Source organism: Plasmodium knowlesi (genome assembly GCF_000006355.2).
Source record: "Plasmodium knowlesi strain H genome assembly, chromosome: 14".
Taxonomy (NCBI): domain Eukaryota; phylum Apicomplexa; class Aconoidasida; order Haemosporida; family Plasmodiidae; genus Plasmodium; species Plasmodium knowlesi.
Genome location: NC_011915.2, coordinates 580,719 through 598,196, shown reverse-complemented (window position 1 = coordinate 598,196; position 17,478 = coordinate 580,719). Strand labels below are relative to the sequence as shown.

Here is a 17,478-nt window from a genome sequence, read left to right as displayed (position 1 = left end):
GTGCAAACATTTTTATATGCATACATACACGCCATGTTAGCACCATTTATAAATCCCGAACTTCTGATCTTTTTTTTATTTCCACAGTAAAGCACCTTCCCAGGAATTGCCACCTTCATTATGCACTTTTCCCATTATTCATATGGAAGTATAAAAAAAAAAAAAGAAAAAAGAAAGAAATTCCCGCTGATTCCTGCGGCAAGTATATGTGTCAGGTTTGCTGTGGTGTACTCAAATGTGAGCGAGCGCAGTTTGTTTCTCCAGGACCACGGTATTTCACGGGGTGTACAAGAATTTTGGCAGTTTTCCCAGTTTTGTCAATTGATCAGTTTAGCCTATTTTGCCAATTTCATTAACTTTTCCAGTGTTTCCAATTTTTTCTACTTTGCGAACGTCCCCATTTAAGCATCCTTTTGACACATCCCCCCTTCTTACACCTTTTAAAAAAGTTTCTCATTACTTGCGCTGAATAGGATTTGCCGTAACACTGTTCATTCCCGCAAGGTTTACGAATAAAATGAACAATAGAAAGAAAAAATTCAAGTATTAGCCATTTGCAAAAAGATAACAATGGTTAAATTAAAATTTATTTGTGGTCCCATCGAAAGGGGACAACTAAATTTTTACCATACCACGCAGGATTATGTGAAATTACTTTTTTATACATGCCATTTCCTTTGCTAAAACGAAAACTTAGCGTTAGCTTCCCATATTACACTGTGCCATATTTATATTGTGTAATGTTTTAACCAAAATATGGGCTTGTCATCCTTTCACTTTTAACAATTTTACTTTTCCAAGGTGGGGAAAACGAACAAGCAAGGTGAAAACGTTCAGACCTGAGAATTATAATATATCTATGGTGTGCACTATCTAAGGGGAATAATAGAACAAAGAGAAGGGATTGATAATGTACTGAATACCCCCTTCTGACCAAATGGGAGGAGAAATAAATTCTTTGGAATTCCCTTTCGATTGGGAGCGCTAAAACGGCTAAAAGTAAAATGCTCTTCCAGCGGGGTATGCACGGCATCCCCGTATTGTGCACAGGATGAGTATAATACACATAAAAACCTCTGACATCTCATGTGCCACAAAAGCAGAGTGTCGATAATTTAGACTGACTGCTAAAATAGCTACAACGCACACGAGCTAGGCTCACTGAGTCAAACATCAGTAGGTTATACCACTACAACATGCGCATAGTTAAGAAGTCTTTAACGTTTTCTTGAGTGTGTCCCATGTCTAGTTATAAGCAATTAATAGCGGATTACCACCTTTACAATTTTTGTGATTCTCTTTAGGTGGTTCCCCTTAAAAAAAAAAATTACTACAATGTAAAAACAGAAAAAATTAACTTTTTTTTTTTTTTTTTTTTTTTGGTGGGATGTTACGTGGGACTACTACACACTGATTCCTTTCCGATGAAGTACATCATTTCTACAAGATTAATGTTCCCTGTTTTGAATTTAAGGAAAAAGTGGCTTCTACAACAAAGCTGTATTTTTTGTCCCCCTCCAATTTTGTAACTTTTCCGCATCGTGTGATTATGCGTCTTTTTTTAAAATTTCCCTTAAGTGTTGCTTCTTTCTTACGTAGCTGCAAAGTTAGATATATTTTTCATAATTTATCAAAATTAAAAGGAAAAAAAAAAAAAAAAAAAAATGAAGCGTAAACAGTAATAACAGTATGTAATATTGCGATTTTCCTTGAAGGATGTTAGTGTGTATACGTAAGACTGTATTTGTTCGGATTAATTGGCTATTTTAAAAGGTACGTTCCCTTTATTTATTTTTTTTTTTTAAAACTGTTGCCATTTTAGCTTCTTTCAACAAGAAACAAAAAAGAATCTACATGCACATGCAGATAATGAAAAAGAAAAGGGAGGAAAAAAAAAAAATAAAATAAAAAAACTGCATTCATTTATTTCTGAAAAAGAATGCTTTCATTTGAAAAAAAAAAAAAAAAAAAAAAAGTGAAATTTAAAGGACCAACAGATTTACGCATGTGACACGTACATCTGTACTTATGCATGCCTATATAAATCACATAAAGACATTAAAATGGGATATACATTTTTGGCGCACACGTAAGTGTATAAATGCACAATTATATAATTATGCAAATTTATAAACACCTGTTCGTGTAACAATTTGTTAGCCCTACAAATAAACTGCGAAAATAACATCAATCCCATTTAAATTGCAATTGCGGAAGTTAATTCACAAAAATTGAATACTGTTGAAGACTGTCCACGAGAAGACACTATGAGCCCGCTTTCCAGCAAGGAGGTAGACACGTTTGTGTATGTAAATACATATGCATATTTACGCATATGTATATTCACTCGCGTTTACCCTTTTGCAACGTCCATTTTGTCGTGTGAAGGTGAAATTTTCATTTTGAAGAACCATTAGCCATTCCACCCTCTACAAAACAAAGGAACTTCATCTCACTTTGCTCATTCAAATTTTATAGGCATGATAATTACACATTACTGCAATTATTACGTAGACCCTGTGAAATTGGAATTTTTTTAAAAAAGTTGATGCCTCATCACACTGCGAAGATTTTTTTAAAATAGTTCATATTTTTCTTTTTGCCAAATTTTTGTTTGCCCTGATAAGAATAGACCCTTACTTTATTTAAGTAAGGCATCCATGGAGGCAGCAGCGAAAGAAAAAAAAAAAAAAAAAAAAAAAAAAAAACAGATATATGTATATATATGCCTCTAATCCGCGTAAAAATTACTTCGTGCAATTGGAGCTTATCCAACAACTTCTCGTGGATTAACAATACACGAAAATGCACGCAACGCCAATACACACGTACTTTTTTGTGTATTTTCTCCCCTTTTTAGAAAATGTTCGCAACAGTGATATCCCCCGTGGTGACGGTGCGTCCTGCGCCAGTTGTTTACACAACTACGTACAGTGTCGTGCCACAAACAGTTGTGTATACGATTCCACAAACCATACCGATTATTAAAAATATTCAAGTTATCCCTTCCCCACAAGTATGTCTTAGCTACTCATACGCCGCGCCCGTAACGACTGTTATCCTTTAAAATTCGATTTGGACATATGATAGACAATGGGAAGGATGAAGAGAAATTTAATGAAGAGGAATAGGAGTATGCACTTGGCGGTGAATTCTGTCTTTATGTACAACCACAAGAGGGTGTTGCTCAGGTTGGAACATTTCATTAGTGCTAAGAAGGGATATTAACCAGTTGGAAATACTATCAAGGAGCAGAAAAATATTATTCAGGAAACATTTTATGGTAAACCAATGAAATAACTTTCTAGATGTCTACTATTGGAGAGGAAAAACAATCTGAGGGGGGACCTTAAAATTTGCTTATATTTATTCGTTTACTAATATGTATACATATAAAAAAAAAAAAAAAATTAATTATCGAATTATCTGTGTCGTTCTTTTCTAAATGAATTTCCTTCTATGATAGGTTTGAAAAACATGTTATATATGCATGCCTCCTTAGTTTGATTTCCTTTCACTTCTTTCCTGTTTGCTCCTTACACTTATGAACGCTTGTGTGCTTTCTTTTTACGTTTAAACATGCTTATATATATAAAAGGAGTTTTATTGAATTTTTTTATTCTCTCCATTTTAAGAATCAACTCACATGTTAGATTATAAAAAATTTAACTCCGAATGTAAACTTTTTTCTGTTTGGGCCTTAAACAGAACACATATGTGTAATTATATTAACCCTAGCTTGTTCTGTGTTGGTTAATTCTGCTAGGATATCAAAAGTGACTTCTGGCTCAACGGGTTATAAAATATTTAGCTTAAAAATTCCTGGCAATCACCCTTCACAGATCAGCGATACACGGCAGCATGAACAAACAGGACAAGAAAAGAAAAAGAAAAAAAATAACAAAAAATTACCTTTCCCGTTAATAATTTTTTTTTTTTTCTTTGCAATTTTCCGTATTAATAGCTATATTTGCGGAAAAAAAAAAAAAAAAAACATTTCGCTATATATTACTAGCCAATTTTTGCTACTTTCTCAGAAAAAAAAAAAAAAACTATCTATTTGCACGCAAAAAAGCAAGAGAATACGGGAAATCATATAAAAAGTAAAGCTGTCAAAAGTATATGATGTCACTTTTCCAGCAAAATTACACCGTTGTTGAAAAGGTGTTACTAGAACAAGATAAAAAGAATAGCCTTTTGCTCACGGAAAAAGTTATAAAGCTGTTTTTTTTTTTTTTTCTTTTTTCTTTACAATTTTAAAAAATAGCTAGCTAAAAAATAAAATAATTTATGAAAAAATGTAGACAATTTATAACTTCATTTTTGTTCCATTTTGTTTTGCTTATTCTTTTCCTTTATTTACATTTAATTTTTGCGCATTCCTTTTTTTTTTATATTATTTTATTCTTTAAAACATTTTTCTCCAACAATTGTTATAGTATCACATCGCACGAGTCTAACAGTCGATTTTTGAGCACACCGAAGATTTCTCAATTTTTAAGCGCCTTCCACGGAACACAAAATTTACACAGCTTATACGCCCCTTTTGATAATAATTTTTTAATCCTTAGTATACCCCCTTCGTAAAGATGTCTATCGTTTATGTTCCCAGTTCTTCGGCCGTTTACAGGTCGTATATGTCTGTACCTGTGGTTCAAACATCGAAGATTTACACAGTTCAGACCCCCCACATAGCAACAATTGTTACTGCACCGTCAACAGTTGTCTCTGTACCGGCCGTTCTACCTGTATCAACAGTTATGTCTGTACCAGCAGTTGTGTCCGCACCGGCAGTACAAGTCTACACCCCCAAGACAGTTTTTACTAACCCGATCGAAGTTTCTACCATTATTATATAGAATTCAAGGAATAACAGATAACAGAAAAAGTGCAATACAACGAGGTTCACAAATAAGAGAACGAAACATCATCCCCAATCGTGTCGACCAACGCGGGCAAGAAAATATAAAATGGATCAGGTAAGACTCTCCTAAGATGAATACGCTTAAAAGGAATAAGAAATTTTAAGACAAAATTAACTCTAATACATTAACGCGCATAAAAACCTTTTTACGGGAGATGCACATGTTGTGGCGCATTAAATTTACAACCCTTTCGCCAAAACTACATTTGTAAACCTTTAAACTTTGCTTTATAAATGTTACACACTACTCTTTAAATTGACATTTTATTTTTTTGCCATTTTTTAATGATTCACACAAATGTTCCCCTTTGTAACCTTTAGCAATGTGAGCATTCTTGCTTGAATTATGAAACTCTTTTTTTTAGTGAATTCCACTTTTTAAATTTAACAAATTCGAGAAGTCTTTACATAAGCAAAAAAAAAAAAAATAAAATAATAATAATAAATAATAAAGTAAAGATAAATTTGCTCGGCTAAAACGAAATTAACCTGAACGTATTGAAAACAAATGGGGGGATGTCATATACATGTTTGTATGGTACATGAGCACATATGGCTGTCCTCCGCCTTTTGAAGATTTCTGCCAAATTGGAACAAAAATGCCTCCAACAAAAAATGGGCAATATTTGTAGTTAAGAAGGATATGTTGAATGAAATTCTTCACCATTTGATATTTATCTGGGCAACTGAGAGGTGCCAAAGGAAACACTACAATTTTGGTAGCCATGGAGCTGTTATAAGTTTTCCAATAGTTGGAAGTGTAAAGAAGAAAAAAAAAAAACCTGAACATTGTATTCAAACCTAAGGAGTCATAAGAACATGATCCATACATTCTCTTCATATTTTGGTTTTTCCCCACCGCTCAACATGACAATATATTATTTCTCAAAGGAACCGCAATGCGTTTCACAATAAGACTTACACCCCTTCTTGTGTTCTTTCACTTTTGAGACTTCGCACATACATATTATGTGCAATCAGTGCCTTAACATTTTTAATTCTATTCACAACATCGTCTATTAGGTCCGTGAAAACGTCGAATTGTTTTATCACAATGTTGGAGAGCACTGATTGCTTTACTGAGTCAGGTAAAACTTTGACTTGAAAAGCATAAATGCAACAATAGCCAAAATTACTTTCTACCTCTGCGTGCACAACGTCGTTTGGGGTTATGGGACCTATTCCACCATGAACGACCGATATTTTAACATTATAAATTTTTTGAAGATTTTCAAATTCGTCTAGAAATATATCGAACATTCCAACATAGTTGGTTCTGATTATGATGGGTATAACTGGGCAATTTTTTTGCGGTAGTTCTATAGGCTCATCGCTACTTGATTCTTGAGAATTATTTGCGTTGCTTTTTTCTTCCTCATACAGATATGCATTAATTTCCTCTTCAGTTAATTTTTCTTCTCCCAAAAGTTTTCTCCTTAAAATTTCATTTTTCAAAATCATTTGTTTTTCGTAAAAAATTTGTCTCTCCTTTTCGATTTCCCTTTGCCTTGTTTTGTTTCTCCACGTTTCCATAAGTTCATCGTTTCTTTGGAGGACTTTTTTCGCCCACGTTTCTTCGCTTTCTTCGTAGTACCATGGGTCGTTCAGCTTCTTCTCATCGGTGTATTGTTCGCTATTGGAATCCGACGCTTCTTGGGAAGGTTGTCCATTCTTTGCATCGGAATTCAGCGCGTGTCTGCTCTTCCTTCCTCTCCCATGGGATGATGTTCTCCAAACCGAATGTGTCTTTCCTTTTTCCTCGTGTGCATCTTCCTCTTTTCCCACTTCTGTGCGCTCATACAAGGTAGCACTTTCCGTGTTATAAGGTCTGCTTTGAAAATTATTATTTCTTTCGTTCGTGATATCGTTTTCTGTTTCCTGTTGATCGTGTGTCAAGGGATTTATTTTTTGAGCACCGCTTGAACTGTTTGGCTGATCCTTCTCTTGGTAATGGACTCCTCCCCAGTGGGAACTTACCAAGGGGTCCAGGTGTTCACCTTGTTTGGGGCTTTCAAAAAAGGAAAAGGTGTTTTCTTCAGGTACTAAAATGCTTTCATCTGAATCACCCTGCGAGAGGATGGATTGTATTTTTTTTTTCTTAACCCTGGATAGATCCTCATATTTGTTTTCTTCCTCCAATTCGATTACAACAGATTTTTGTTCTTCTTCTTCCTCCTTCTTCCTTTGCGTGTTACTTTTGTGAAATTCCTCCACGGATACATCTTCGAATATGTTTTCCTTTTCTATTCCGAACTCTTCAATGGCTTTTCTTTTATCCGACATGGCGAGTCGATTTTGATAAATATCTTCCGAATGAAATTCATTTTTCTTCATATCATTTTCCCAAGAGACTTTGATTTCTTTTCCACTTACTTGTAGAGTGGCTAACTTTTCTACCATTAGTCTATACTGGCATAACCTAAAAGCGTTACTCTGTGGAAGGGTAAAAATTAGATCATCCGTTGTTGCGTTTCCATGTTTCTTCATTCCACTGATTAGTACAGCCATACCTATCGAGGCATAGCTGCAGCTCTCCTTAAAGTTACTATTAAACTTATACATTTTTTGAATTTTTCCATATGCAGAACCGCATATAAAATAACTTCCTTCGATGAAGAATCCGTTTCGGATAATGACATGAAGAATTGTCCCCTTGCTGGAGTCTTTGCTTATATCTACCACCATGCCCATTCCTACTGGGTTTTTGTCTATAGCTAGTAGACAGTCAGATTTTCTAATATACTTTTGCAGTAAGTTCAGATCTGATTTTCTCCTTTCCTTTGCTTTCTCCGTGTTGTACATGCTTGGGTGAGTTTTTTCCTCATGGAGGGTGTACTCATGAGGGGTCCTGCCATCTGGGTTATTATCACTGAGGGTTTTACCATGAAGGGGATTATCGCGCGCGCTTCCCCCCCCGAGGGAGTTCCCAACACCTAAGTCAGCATCCCGTATTGCCTCACAATTGTTGTAAAATCGGTTCACACTGTGATACGGCAAGTCAATATAATGAGAAATAAAAAACAGTCTGTTCATTAGCTTGTCCAAATTGTAACCCGTCAGTGAGGATATAGCTATCGCGTTTTCAATTTCTTTTGAAAAATTATGCTTTAAATTCCCCTGATCATACATATTCGTGCATTGCTTTCTTAACTCTGCTTTTACTATGGACTCATTTTCTCCATACAGATCTGCTTTGTTTAGAACAAAGACGACGGGGATGCCAAATTTGTCTGCGTACTTAATTGCTTCTTCTGTTTGTATTTCAGCTCCTACTTCTAGGGAAATCAATATGATTAATATATCAGAGAGGAAAGCTGCTCTTCCTCTGAAGATTTGGAAAACTTTGTGTCCTGGAGTGTCAACAAAGGTGAACTTAAAAGGCCCACGTTCGAAATGTATAGGTTTTATATTTTGCGTAATACAGCCCGCTTCACTTAAGGCCAAATTGTTGTTTGTCATTTTGTCCAGCATGGTGGTTTTCCCATGGTTGATGTGGCCTATCACAGACACGACGGTGTAATAGTTTTTTTTTTTTTCATCGAGAGGGCTTCTTTGTTCCTTGGGCGGTAAGCACGGGGGGTCATAACAACTACTCTGGCTGCGAGGTTCATTTGGGTTGGCTTGCACCGAGGGAGAAGTATCCTTGGGAGCAACGTTTGCATGGTTACCATGGCTGGCATCGTTTGTGGACTCCCCTTGGAGCCTCAAAACATTTGCATGGTACTCTTCCGCTAAGTAGACCTTCCTGTACACATCCTGAAGTGTCCCACTCTTTTTCTCTTCCTCTTCGCAAAATAATTCCACCTCAATGAGTCTCGGCTTAAACTTAAAAATTTTACTCACATAAGCAGCAGTGCTGTATGGGATAATAACGTTCCTTTTGTTTACACTTTGGAAGGTCCTATCTTCCGAATCCTTCCACTTATACTGGTTTCCACTCTTGTACACATTTGCCGCTTTGAAACAGGTCTCGTAGTTTATGTTCAGCATTAACCTAAGCTCGTGTATGGATATGTACGGCGGCAACAGAATGATGGGAGATTTTTGCTTCCTCCCACTTATCAGTTTTTCCCTGAATATTCTCCGGCCCACGGGGATGAATTTCCCTTTGTATAGGAGCTTGCAGCACAGAGTGATCATTATTTTAATTTATTTTTTTTTCTAGCTAGACCATTGTGCCAGGGGGGAGGGGGGGGAGTGTGCTCATATGGACGGCCATGAGGCAGAAGCGATACTACTCGAGAGGGTTAAAAAAAAAAAAAATAAAAAAAAAAAATAAAATAAACTTTACAAATGAATGGGGGGAAAGGGATATAATGCTTTTGTACTGTCGCAATCTACACAAGCGAGTTATTTCCCACGGTAAAGTGTCACTTTGAAGTTTCGCTACTATTATGTAACGGTTTAGGCCCTGCATGAGCTGTGCCCCCGTTGTGTATCTTCACACCATGTAGATTTTGTAAAAAAATATTATGATGCAAGAGGAAGTCAAAAAAAAATAATAAAAGGAAAGAAAATACATGTTTCTTTTCGCTTCTATCCTTTTCTAATTAAGCTGCTCTCCTTCCCGTGGTTTTAGCCCAATCTTTGTGTGCCCCTAATTTCGTGCACAAATATGTATGAAGAGTCGGCACCCACTTGGCCTAAACACTTCCTGGGGTATACGTTCACATGTGTACACAGCACTCGCGAGAGAAGCTACCTGTAAGTCGCACTATTGTTACACTGATTTATAGCCATAAAAATTGTTATTTTATTTTTTTTTTTTTCCGTACCATAGTATGCCCCTACCTGCGGTTGAAATTTTCCCATCGTAAGGGAAATCCCACCATTTACGCAGAAACAGAGGAGCATCGAAATATTATGTTGATATGGTACTTCGCGTGAACACATTTTCTAAAGCGGCTGAAGTAAACATCCAAAAAAGAAAATAAGAAATGCCAGGGAAGAAACAGTTCAGGTAAGTATGCATAATGGGAAGCATTGTGAAAAAATGGGACCTCGTGAAGCCCAAAATTTTACTCAGCCTTAAGTGGGCTGAAAAATATTTTCACCACCTTAGCCTGAACAATGAGCTGAAATATAAAAATGTAGAAACTCAACAAAGGTATTACATGTTTAACCAAATGAGAGGGAAGAAGAATCGGAAAAAAAGAGAGAGAGTAAACTTAAATGATGAACAGAAGAGAACAAAATTGAAAGTCCCGCCTGTGAGGCTGGAGGATAGGACAACCGTGTGTGAACCTCCAACTGTTATTAGCAAAAATATTAAAAAGGAAATTATGAAAGTTTGTGTTGGTAAGGAAAGGACGAGGAGACATTTTAAATTCAGAAATAAATATCGGCTAAATAAATTGTTAGGTCTAACTCACGATCAGGAAAATATAAAAGAGAAGAAAAAAAATCCAAGCACATTTGTCACCCCACTAACAAAATTACAACATGAAGCCACATTACCAAGAACAATGCACCATGATAGATTTAGTTTTCCTCACTCCTTTCAATATTCAGTCATATGGCATGGATCCTCTATTGTGGACCACGAGGAAAACAACATATGCTTTTTCAGTTCCTACATTAGGGATTTATCCCTGTCTCCGCGGGAAAGGAAAAAGGTTATGGACATTTTGGGGGAGGAGCGTGTTCACGCCAAGAACCAAATGATCTTCCTCGAAAGCAACTTCTTCAATACGTACAATCACAACGCTGCGTACTTGGGGGATGTTGTCCAGTTTTTGATGCGTCGGGTTCGCAATTTATGATGTGTACAAATTGTAATTTCGCGTGGTTGTTAGAATTTCGGGACGTGGGTTCTGCTACATGTACTCATGTGCCCATCCCTGCGCATTCCACTCCGGGGGGAAGGAAAAATCCAATTCATTATGTTACCAAGGCAAAATGCCAATCAGTGGGACCGCGAAAATGCATCCATGCAGAGGACTTTCTAGCTAAGACAGCCTGTACTGGATGTACTTGTCTAGGGTTTCACAGGAGTAACCGAGTTGATCGAAGCTCCGCTTTATGCTCTGAGAAAGGGAGGGGAAAAAGTAATGTACGCAACGAAATGATGGGAACAATATAATGGGAGGAAAATAAGAGTGGTTTCCCCATCTGTGACAACAGAAGAGATAATGCGGCTTAAAATCGCCCTCCAACCTTCAGTTCGTCATCCGTAATTTTGACCGTGGGTATATGCTTGGCTATTTGCTCGAATATTTTGCTGTGTTTTATTTTGACGCTGAAAGGGAGGGGCAGACGTTCAAACATGCTAGTTTATATACGTACAAGCAGGCATATTATACAACATGTGTACCGCTATGTATATAACGGCCCAGCGTATAACCATCCCTATATACATCCAAGGCAAATGTACATTTAGGAAACAAATATGTATATGTATGGTGTCATTTCTGATGGCATTTCCCCCCTTTTTTTTTTTTTTTTTTTTTTTTTTTTTTTTTCTTAACAACATAGTTTATTGTGTATGCAATACAGGTGTGTTGTCAAGCAGGAAAGGCACTTACGTGGAGTAGGATGTGACTATCTTGATAAAGATCTTGGAAGGAATATATATATCGGCAGTAAGGGCCAAATGAATATACACAGAAGCTATTTTAAATAATTCGATATGCTTATGGCCTACTTTGCTATAGGCTCCAATTATATGTACGTAGGAAATGAAAATCTGTTGAAGCTCTTTCTTACTCAGTTGTTGTATTTTGCTCTTTTCGCTCTCATACAATTTAATTATTGCATCTGCTACTCTGAGCATAAAGGATGAGTTCACTTTATTAAAATAAGTCAGAGACAAACACAGGACAGACAAATCCTGTAACGAATAGGAACCTATGGAAGGAAGAATTATATCAACACAGCGCTCGTATATTTTACTATCATTTATTTTTATTTGCTTAAAATGATTAATGATACAGGAAATTTCCTTGGGTGTTAGATCTTTATGAAATTCGTAAAACTTCTGTTCCATTAACCTCCATATGTAGAGGTCATATATTTGGCACCCCTTTATTTTGCAGCTCAGTTTGTACAGGCTACTTGCATTTTTGCAGTTCTCCAAGGATCTGTACAAATCGTACAGGTAGGCATTCTTCGAATTGATGTTTCTGCTGTCGTGTTGTGTGTAGGTGATTTGTTTCTTCGAGAAGAGGTAAGGCGTCACCCCACTTGTTGTGTCGTATGTCCTACATGAGTGACCAACAGAGTGACCTACGCAGTGGAGAATTTTCCCCATGGGGCGCAGTGCGCGTGACATTGGTTCGGGGAGGAAAACAAGTTGACTCCGCCTTCAACCTGGGAACAACATGGTGATAGATCTGACAGGACGTGGTAACCCTCCCCCCAAAAAAAAAAAACAATTTTATTCCCCCTGCTCTTTCCTCTTGTTGGCTATGTCGAGACGCTGCAACTCTTCTGACAAAGGGATCTACAGGCGTGTACGCTAAAATGTGAACTCATACGTACACGCAGGTGCACTTATGTATCCATATGCATGATGGTCATTTTGCTGAAAACTCTGGACCTCGGGAAAGCTTCACGCGTCGACATTCGAGAAGGTTGAAAGTGCGCCTGCTCAGTCATCATGTTGGTGGGACGGCTAGAAAAGCTTTTGGAAATGAAAGAAGTTTTTTAAAAAAAGTGGTGAACCATTTCGAGTGCAGCAAAAAGGGTTGAGCGACGGAGAAAAGGAATTCAAGGTGAAGAGAAGATATATAGCCCCCCCTTGGACGACCCTTCCTTTTTTTGCTCTAACGAAAAATGGGAAACGGAACACGCGCGCCCACTGGGGAACATTATGAGATGTTTAATTTATTTATCTGTTTATTTTGATTTTTTACTCTTTTATTTTATTTTATTTTACTTCTTTTTTTTTTTTTTTTTTTTTTTTCGACTTTTGCGCGAATTAAAAAAATGCCAGCGGAGAGAGAACAGCGCGATCTGTACACATGTCATTTGTGTCGTACACAGTTTTTCGTTTAGCATGTGTATGCGAAGTCATCCAACCCGAACAGTCAAGGAGAGACCTCACACTTCCGTACCTTAGCTCCCCTAAACATTCTTCTCCTGCAGGGAAAAAAAAAAATCCCCCGTTCGCCTATGCCCAATGTGTGCATTCCCTTGTTATACGAAAAGGTCTGTTGGCGCACGACATGCTGGCTAGCACAATGTAATTGTTTCAAGGAGAGATAGCAATTTGGTAAAAGAAAGTTATGTTCATATGTACACAGGTCCTTAGACATATGGCTGGAAATGTACAAATTCATAAGCATGCTCGGGTGTGTATGTACGGATATGCATGTGTATCGCTTGCGCATCATGCACATACGACAGACCTGATCGCACAACACGATGGACATCAACCTGTACATCCACAGTGTTGAAGTTGAGCTGTGCACGGAGGACACAGCTTTTAGAGAGAACAAGCAGGAGGAAGAAAATGTGGTGTACTGTCTGCACATTAAAGTGGAGAGTGGGGACGCGAGGGGAGAGTCAAGTAATCGAGGATGCAACGGGTCAGCCAATTTATCAGGCACTTGGACAAATGCTCAACCAAGTGGTGACGTAAGTGGCCGCCCCTATGGCGCGCAGCGTAGTCTGAAGAACGAAATACCTAATGGACTCTTTTACGAAACGCCATGGTACATGTGCGTGAAGAAGGAACAGAACGAAATATGCCTCATGTCGTACGAAGTGAACATTTCACACGCCTTTAACATGCTGGAGAGGGACGTGAGTATATGTGACATGGAAAATGGTGGAAGTTGCACTGTGCAGGGGTGTGAAGAGGGGATGGATCCTTCCCCCGATGGGCTAACCGTAAAAAGATAATAACTTCCCATCAGTGTGTATGGCCCCCTTGATCATTTTTTTTTTTTTTTTCTTTTTTTCTTTTTTCCATCCATAGGAGGGACTCATCCTGTACGTGCTGCGGAAAGACCTGAACAAAGACAAAGTGGATTATCTGCACCGAAGCGAACTGAACATGAAGAACAAAAGACTCTACGATAAGAATTATTGTATCCTTTTCGAAAATGATAAACTAAAGGGGAAAATAAAAGTTCATTTAAAAAACGGAATAATATATAATCACACGTTAAGTGAAATAAAAACAGGTAATTATTTGAAAGATGTTCATGAGCAGATATTTTTGCCAAGTGAATTTTCCACAGAGTTAGATCAAACAGAAATGGAAAACAAGATTAACCATGATCAAAAGGAACAGAGCGGATTATCGCAAGACAAGAATATAATTAACGAGTTCAATGATCTCCTTAACGCAAGGAGAATTTTATACTGGGTCTACATAGACGACAATGGGAAGGAACAAGGCCCCTTCAATAGCAACACCATTTTTACATGGATCATAAATGAATATTTTGAGGACGATACGTTAATCAGATTACACGATAAGGATAAGTACTACAAAATGTGTGAAGTGATTAGCTATATTGAAAAAAACGTTTTACTAAATTCGGGAAGCCATGAACTGCTTGGTGATAACCTGACGAACAACATTGAGGGTACTCTTTCCCAGGGAGTCAATACAAAATTGGAAGATTCAAAAGGGAGCCAAACGGAGAAACATAAATTTTTCATCCAAGGGGGAGTTACTACCCCCGATGGCATGGACGACTACGTTATAAGGAGAAGTGAAATATATTTTCCCGAAGGGGAGTACGTTGGACAGTACATGGAGAAAAAATCCCAAAAATTAAACGACAAGCACAACAACGAAGTGAGTGAAAAGAAATCCACATCTGATATTCACAGTAAAAGGGAAGATTTTACAAAGGGGGCAAATGCCACAATTCATAACACAGCACATGATAACAAAAATGGAAAAAAAAAAAATCAAGTGAAAAGGCTGAAAAGGGAGATTAAAAGGATCAAAGACGAAATGGTTAAATTGAAGGAAAGTGCTTACTCGGGTAGGCATGTCGTTTGTGAGGATATCGAGGTGGAGGCACGTCATGGCTGGTCCTCTGGATGTGGGGCAGAGAAGGCGCTCAATTTAACTTCCAACGGGGCGTCGAAACAAGATTCTTGCACCACCCCAACGGAATCATATGTCAGCACAAATAATAATGCAACTCATGAGAGGACAAACATTGGATCTCCCCAAGAAAATGACAAATCACACACATATCCATGTGAAGAGAACGCAGGGAAAAGTACCGTTCAGAATAACGGGCAGAGTGTAACAACTGGACATATTAAAGCATCTGTAAATTACGCCAATGATTCATTTTCAAGCGAAGCGGACATGATCGAAAAAATAATTAGTGATATTAATGAAGAGTTTCGAATTAAAGAATATCACCAAAAGCAAAGGTGTATGGAAATTGCCATGAGCAGTATAAGTCAAGCTCAGGAGTGCCTTCTCAACATAAAGAAGAAGCGAATGACATCTTACCTGAACAGAATAATCAATTTATCAATTCATGATGAGGCAATATACATCGGCGAGGACAATCACGAAATGGTTCCTATGGAGCGAAGACACTTGAGGAAGAAAGGGACAAATAAGGTTACCTTTGGAGGTATACGCAGCGTTGCTTATGATTGCTCATGTGAAATATGCCCCGCGTGTGCTACTCCAAGGAAAACAATTTTTAAGGGAAATTCGTTTGGAAGTATAGAGCAGGTGGCGGACAAAAAGGGTTATTTGCACACGAGGGGGAAATTCTCAAATGGGGAATTGGAAAGTTCTCCAAGGAAGCAGAAGAAGGTAGAATATTCGTTAGTAATAAATAAGGGGTCACTGAAAAGTGTTGAGAGGGTTAAATTGATGAATGAGGAAGGGAGAGCGCAGGGAAGAGCAGAAGAATGGGAAAACAAAAGGGAACATAGGAGACCGCAAGGAAGGAGCTGCAAGGAAGTTTCCAAGGAACAGTCAACCACTCTGTGCCTCAACCACAAGAACAATGCAGAAGTTGTGTACAACTACTACGTAAGTTATGATGAATTTTTAAAGTGCATAATTTTGATACAGCGCCGTGTAAGGATGTGGCTAAACAGAAGGAGAAGGCGTAGCTCCAGGTGGAGCAAAAATCAATACGATGTTTACAACGCGGAAGAATTAGGCCACTGGTGTTCTGCTAGAAATAGTGTCTTAAGTGACAACTATGGGGAGAAGGAGGAAGACCCAGGAGAAAATACATCTCAAATAAAAAAGGAAAAGTACAAGGCAGACGTAATAAATCGTGTACTCGAAAATTGTCATTCTTTGAATAATGAAAAGAAGGAAATAAATGAATTGTATGTTACTTTTTTAGAGCAAGAAATGAGGAACAAAATGGAAGGAAGGAAAAAATCGATATTATCATCCCTGCTACAGTGTGCTGATGGGAAGAAAGATGACATTCCTGTGAATTCCCCTGCAAATAGCGATTTCCTTTTTAATAAGAAGAACCAGATGAACAATTATGAGGAAAACGAACGTAGGAGGGGATGCGACGAGATGGGACTGCCTAACAGGGTTGACAAGCTTGATGTAGACATATTTGAAAGTGAAGAAAATTCGCTCAGAACGGAAGAGAAGGAAATGGCTAAAGGAACCTATGGTGTCAAAAGCGACAATATAAGTTTTCAGCAAGATGAGGTGACATCATGTAAGCGAAACGTTCATGAGCTTTTGTGTAACATGCTCAGTAAGTACAAAAATGCGAGTGAGGAAAACGGGACAAGCGGAAAATTGAGAAGTTTGCTCCCAAATGAAGACTTTACACGTAACCTAAAAAAGTACAATAGCTTCCTCAAATCGATAGAAAAAAAAAACATTTCTGCAAAAAGGGACACATTACTATCAGTTGTGAACAACTTGAAATTTGATAACATATTGGATGAAAAAAAAAAAAGATGCCAAGTGCAGAAGGGCTTAAAGAACAGTTCCCCCATACCCAGGCCATGTTCGTTTCTGAGCTATAGAGAACTCTCGGGCCATAATTGCAGTTATAAGGATAAGGAACAAAATGGAGTGGGTGATGATATGAACAAGGGGGAAAGTGACATGGGCAAGAGTGACAACAAACTGGCAAAAATTAAATTTCTCTCAAAGGGCAATTTTTTTTGTAAAAATTTTTCCGAAAAAGAAGGAAATGTGATAGATTATCCCGTGGGTAAAAATAATGTGAGCCATTTTTTACTGAACAAAGTTGGCAATAAAAATTTGAAAAGTACAGTAACGGATAATTTTTATGATGACTGCTATTCAGATCGTTTTATAGGAGATCGTCACCGTGTCTTCATTACGAAGAGATGATAGTGAAAGGGGGTTTCTTTTAAGTTGGGAATAGCTGTCATCATAGAGGAACACTGTGTGCACATATTTTTGTGTACTTTTTTTTTTTTTTTTTTTTTTTTTTTGTGGGCGTATAAGCAACACATTGAGCATACGTGCAGATGGTCAGTCTCCCCTTATTTTCGTTTAGAGACGCCTTCCCCTTTTGTTTGATAAAATGACAATGTTTTAGTTTTTATGAATATGTAAAATTTGTGTATGATATGTATGGAAAATTTTCAATTTTTTTTCTTTTCTT

At 37.6% G+C, this 17,478-nt stretch overlaps 6 protein-coding genes across 6 annotated transcripts; 4 read left to right on the top strand and 2 right to left on the bottom strand.

Moving 5' to 3' along the window:
* Positions 1-2,863: 2,863 nt before the first annotated feature.
* On the top strand, positions 2,864-3,067 carry PKNH_1413200 (conserved Plasmodium protein, unknown function; the record flags this gene model as incomplete). Its single annotated transcript, XM_002261985.1, has 1 exon — positions 2,864-3,067. One exon carries the CDS (start codon positions 2,864-2,866, stop codon positions 3,065-3,067), a length of 204 nt encoding a protein of 67 aa, XP_002262021.1.
* Positions 3,068-4,589: 1,522 nt separating this feature from the next.
* PKNH_1413150 (apical ring associated protein 1, putative) lies at positions 4,590-4,859 on the top strand (the record flags this gene model as incomplete). Its single annotated transcript, XM_039113636.1, has 1 exon — positions 4,590-4,859. The coding sequence occupies one exon, from the start codon at positions 4,590-4,592 to the stop codon at positions 4,857-4,859; it is 270 nt and encodes an 89-aa protein (XP_038970008.1).
* Positions 4,860-5,842: 983 nt separating this feature from the next.
* Positions 5,843-9,064, bottom strand: PKNH_1413100 (translation initiation factor IF-2, putative; the record flags this gene model as incomplete). Its single annotated transcript, XM_002261984.1, has 1 exon — positions 5,843-9,064. One exon carries the CDS (start codon positions 9,062-9,064, stop codon positions 5,843-5,845), a length of 3,222 nt encoding a protein of 1,073 aa, XP_002262020.1.
* Positions 9,065-9,897: 833 nt separating this feature from the next.
* PKNH_1413000 (uncharacterized protein) lies at positions 9,898-10,686 on the top strand (the record flags this gene model as incomplete). The annotated part of the gene is made up of 1 exon (XM_002261983.1): positions 9,898-10,686. One exon carries the CDS (start codon positions 9,898-9,900, stop codon positions 10,684-10,686), a length of 789 nt encoding a protein of 262 aa, XP_002262019.1.
* Positions 10,687-10,872: 186 nt separating this feature from the next.
* Positions 10,873-12,194, bottom strand: PKNH_1412900 (conserved protein, unknown function; the record flags this gene model as incomplete). Its single annotated transcript, XM_002261982.1, has 3 exons — positions 10,873-10,950; positions 11,081-11,162; positions 11,449-12,194. 3 exons carry the CDS (start codon positions 12,192-12,194, stop codon positions 10,873-10,875), a joined length of 906 nt encoding a protein of 301 aa, XP_002262018.1.
* A 1,094-nt stretch (positions 12,195-13,288) lies between these two features.
* PKNH_1412800 (GYF domain-containing protein, putative) lies at positions 13,289-17,201 on the top strand (the record flags this gene model as incomplete). Its single annotated transcript, XM_039113634.1, has 2 exons — positions 13,289-13,669; positions 13,845-17,201. The coding sequence occupies 2 exons, from the start codon at positions 13,289-13,291 to the stop codon at positions 17,199-17,201; spliced, it is 3,738 nt and encodes a 1,245-aa protein (XP_038970007.1).
* Positions 17,202-17,478: the final 277 nt, after the last annotated feature.